This window comes from Cyanistes caeruleus, chromosome 6 (genome assembly GCF_971803275.1).
Source record: "Cyanistes caeruleus chromosome 6, bCyaCae1.hap1.1, whole genome shotgun sequence".
Taxonomy (NCBI): domain Eukaryota; kingdom Metazoa; phylum Chordata; class Aves; order Passeriformes; family Paridae; genus Cyanistes; species Cyanistes caeruleus.
The window spans coordinates 8,504,226-8,508,595 of NC_141706.1; the positions used below are offsets into that span (position 1 = coordinate 8,504,226).

At 55.7% G+C, this 4,370-nt stretch overlaps 1 protein-coding gene across 1 annotated transcript; it reads left to right on the forward strand.

The window, feature by feature from the left end:
* Positions 1-370: 370 nt before the first annotated feature.
* Positions 371-4,370, forward strand: LOC111930598 (cobalamin binding intrinsic factor-like). Its single transcript, XM_023928691.2, has 9 exons — positions 371-2,407; positions 2,489-2,671; positions 2,778-2,921; positions 2,996-3,139; positions 3,218-3,393; positions 3,480-3,717; positions 3,827-3,968; positions 4,046-4,164; positions 4,251-4,370. The coding sequence occupies exons 1-9, from the start codon at positions 2,338-2,340 to the stop codon at positions 4,310-4,312; spliced, it is 1,278 nt and encodes a 425-aa protein (XP_023784459.2). The 5' UTR covers positions 371-2,337; the 3' UTR covers positions 4,313-4,370.

Sequence of the window (4,370 nt, forward strand, 5' to 3'; positions counted from 1 at the left end):
AGGGTCCCGGGCACCGCGGCAGGGGCAATCCTGGCTGCCGTGCAGGCATTTTTGATGCCAGTGTCTTAGCAGTCACTGTGCAGGTTATGCAGATGCCTCCAGCACAGGCAGGGGCCATGGCTTCAGAGCTGCTGGCTTTGTCTCTGACTTCCAAAGCTGCGATGCTTCCTGATTTTCCAGGGGGCACAGGGTGTGTCAAGTGAAGTCCAAGCTATCAGCAGGGCTCCAGGACTGCACCACTCATCTGGAAGCAGAGGCAGCCCAAGTGCTTCCATAGCAATGCATGAAAGAAATGCTGAGTGGGTCCAGCAGGCACAGCACGGGCAGCTCCTGCCACAGTGTGGGTGCTGCAGGGGCTTCTGGTGCTCCTGGGGGATGGCCACCACATGGGCTGGGCACACACCTTTGGTGCCTGTGGTGGGGGGGGCTCTGGCCCTGCTATCGTGGCGCGCCAGCACTGCGGGGCTGGGGAGCCCAAACAATGGCTGCTCCTCCTTCGGCCACTCCCTCTGTGTGCCCAGCCTGGCATCCACTCCCCCACAGGCTACCCCCAGTGTTCTGCCATCTCAGGATATTTAGGCGGGCAGATCCCATGCCATGTGGCGACTGCCATCTTGGGTGAGTGACTCCAGTGCCATGTGGTGTCTGCCATCTTGGGTGAATGACTCTGGCGCCATGTGGTGTCTGCCATCTTGGGTGAGTGACTCTGGAGCTAAGCAGTGACTGCCATCTTGGGTGAGTGACTCCAGTGCCATGTGGTGTCTGCCATCTTGGGTGAGTGACTCCAGTGCCATGTGGTGTCTGCCATCTTGGGCGACTGGCATAGGCTTCCTAGAAGCTGTTTTTGCGTATTTTATCAATTTTAACATATCCATTAAAGTTCTCCAGGTAGTTAAAACACTCAGCAATTTTGTTGCCTCTAGAAGCGAAGTCAAATAGCAATCAGCTGACTTTTTCCCAGATTTTAACATTAAAGGCAGCATCTGTGGTGATTTCTACATCCTGGATCCTGTAAAACTGTAATAAAGTCTCTAGAGCCTTTTTATCGTTCTCAACCCCTCTTTTACTTAAAATCAAATTCCAAATATTCACTATAGCTCGATCTTCTGCAGAAATTGTACTACCCATGTCCCAGCAGTAGCTCACCCTTTTATGTCCTCTTCTAGATGGTCACAGCTCCTCGGCTGTTGGTAGCTCTTTGGCTATCTCCTTCACACAGCTCTGTAGGCTGTTTTTTCCCCTCACACAGCTCTGGCTGTTCTCTTTGCAGCTCTAGCTGTAACACCTCTCTGGCTAATAGCTCTCTGGATTTTCTTTCACACAGCTCTCTAGACTGTATTTTCCTCACAGCTCCCAAGTGCTCGTCTCTGTCACTCCATCTCCTTTGTTTTCTCATGGCTTAGTTACCATCTTCACATTGGAGGTCACCATATGTCGTGGTCAGGGGAGAGGGAGACAGGACACAACATGCCAAGATTCGGGCAACATAGAGAATTTATTGGTGTGCACAGCTCTTCATGTAGGCTATTCAAAAAGATTCTGCATTCAAACCTGATTGGCTGTGATTTGGTTACCACCCAGCCCACTGACCAATAGCAGCCTGCTTATGCTGTTGTCAGGGATTGGCTCTCTGTCGCCAAACCCCTCCTCCTTTTAGGATCACAGACTAGCTGTTCCCCTGTTATAGGGCGCCTCCAGAAGCTTTCTGGGGAGGAGACAGGGACAAAACTCGCACTACAATTCCAGAAATGAACAGGCTCTGTCTTCCCATCACCTCTGGGCTGGGTGACTGTGTGGCAGCAGGATAAGAAACCAGTTAGACGGGAATTTCTCTCCCTTATCCTGAACTGCCTGTGCCTGATGCAGGCATTGTCCTTGAATTGCTTTCCCAGCAGGGTCCAGTATGACCTTCTCAACCATTTTTCTTAGTACTGAAGTTAGATTATCAGGGCTGGAATTTCCTGGAAAAGTCCATGTGGGATACAGCTGGAGAATGCCCAGCCAGCAACGGAGCTTCTCCGGCTTCCAAGACTTTGGGTGGAAGATTGAGATGGTTCCTCCTGGGACATACTGGGATGAATCCCATACAACATCACAGCCTCATGGATACTGAAGTGGTCCAAGTGGTCCCGAGTGATCCCAAATGGAAAATCACTGCCCCTCCTCCCCCACTGGACACACAGATAAGCCAGTGGTGCTTGGCAGAGCCAGCGCAGCTGTGGGAGGGCAGGTGACTGGAGAAGGACACTGGGAACAGCTAAAAGCAGAGAGGACGCCCAGAGAGCTGAATTCACACAGGACTCTACCACCCTGAGTGGGTCAGCTGGCTCCAGGAGGATGCTTGGCATGGCTTTGGGCATTGGGGTCCTGCTGGCCCTGGTGGGCTGCACAGCCACCGAGAGCTGTGGTGAGTGCCAGCCAAACACGGAGAACCAGAAGAGAACATGGATATGACACAGGATCCTGGTGACCTCCCCTCTCCTTCCAGTGGCCCCACAGGACATGGTTTCCCAGCTGCTCCAGCGCTTGGAGGGATCTGTGAATCTCGAGGAGGCAGCAAATCCCAGTGTCCTGCTGGCCATGAACCTGGCTGGGGGGGACAGTGACGGTCCCATCCACAAGTGGCTGCTCCAAGAGCTCAAGGAGGAGGCAGTGAGAAGAGCCCAGAAAGGTATGGAAGGAAAGGAGGGAATGCACTAGCTCCTCAGGGACTAGGTTTCTGCCAGTATTTGGGGTGCCCAGCTCAGCACAGCCCAGCTGCCCTCTTGTTCCCACAGACATGACATCGGGACAGGTGGCTCTGCACGTCCTTGCCCTCCTCTCATCCTGCCAGGATCCGCAGCGTGTCCATGCCCTGGAGCAGACCCTCAACCTGATCCATGTTCTGCAGCAGAAAACAGATGAGGAGATGGCCGAACTGGGTTTGTTGGGGTTTAGGGGCCTTAGGGGTGTCACTGTCCCCACACCCTGTCATCTTGCCACTCTTTGCTTTCAGAGGCTGAGGGGATTCCCAAAACTACCCTGTACAGCGTGGGCCTGGACACCCTGGCCCTGTGCCTGGCTGACGCGGGTGGTGCTCAGGGGCCATCAGTGGCCCTGGCCAAACAGGTGCTGAGCCCTGAGAGCCACCTCTCCGTGGGTAAGGAACCCCTCTGCTCCCACATTCCCGCTCCTGGGGTCTATCCTGAGCCTTGGCAGTGACTCCAGGATCCCACAGACACCCGGGCCATGGTGGCACTGGCGCTGGCCTGCGTCTACAACTATGTGGAGCTCCAGGACGTGCGGGATCTGCTCCAGGAGGCACTTTGGACAGTGAGCAACAGCTTCCTGGATGAGCAGGAGAAAGGGAATGGCATGATCGGAAATATCTACAGCATGGGGCTGGCCCTGCAGGTAGGAGAGGTGCCAGGGGAGTGTGATGTCATGGCCACCTGGTCCCCTTCCCCGATGTGTCATTCCACCTTCCACCCGCTCCACAGGCGCTGGAGGCCACAAGGAAGTTTTACGCCCCACGGAAATGGGACTGTGCCCAGGCCTTCTCCGTGGTGTTTGCCCACGACTACCAGCAGCCCATGGCGATCGCCCAGGTGCTGCCAGCCCTGGCGGGCAAGTCCTACCTGGATGTGGCTGGCCTGGACTGCGCTGCCACCCAGGATATGTCCCCAAGCCGACAGTTGTCCCTGTCTCCAATGCTGGGGACACATGGCATTCCCAGAGGTACGCTGATCCCACCTGGAGTCCCCCAGATCCTGCAGGGATGATGTTCCCAGCCTGTGCCCGCAGGGGATGTGCCAGGTGACCCCCCTGCCGCTCTCTCCCTGCACAGCCACCATCCAGGTGACTTACTCCATCACCAACGAGCTCCAGGGAAAACACTTCCACTACTCAACCACAGTGACAGTCCCAAGTGGCTCCACTCTTCTCAAGGTGATGGAGGTGGCAGCAGAGGAGAACCCCCAAATATTTAGGTGAGAGCCCGGGTGGCTTTGGGGGTGGGATTTGGCATTTCCTCACCCAGGTCTGAGCCTCCTCAACTCTCCTGCAGCTTCCAGACAGAACAGACATCCTGGGGTCCCTATGTGACCTCCATCCATGGGCTGGCTGGCAGCACGGATGACAGGACCTACTGGCAATTTCTCAGTGCTGGGGACGCCCTCGATGAAGGTGGGGCAGGGGCCCAGGCCTGGGGGTGGGGAGGAGCCTGTGGTGGGGGTCTCCATGTCCCAGCCTCACTCATCCTTGTGCCACAGGGGTTGGAACCTACAAACCACATGACGGGGAGCACATCCAGGCTGTCTTCAGCACCTACTGATGCCACCAAGACACCCTGGACCTCTCCAGGGAGCAATAAAGTTCCATTCCAGCATGTC

Bases quoted from the DNA above. Each gene is read 5' to 3' on its own strand.
- LOC111930598 (XM_023928691.2), top strand. From the start codon at position 2,338: ATGCTTGGCATGGCTTTGGGCATTGGGGTCCTGCTGGCCCTGGTGGGC. The intron at 3,140-3,217 runs GTAAGGAACCCC...AGGATCCCACAG, and splicing joins TGAGAGCCACCTCTCCGTGG to ACACCCGGGCCATGGTGGCA. The intron at 3,394-3,479 runs GTAGGAGAGGTG...CCCGCTCCACAG, and splicing joins GCATGGGGCTGGCCCTGCAG to GCGCTGGAGGCCACAAGGAA.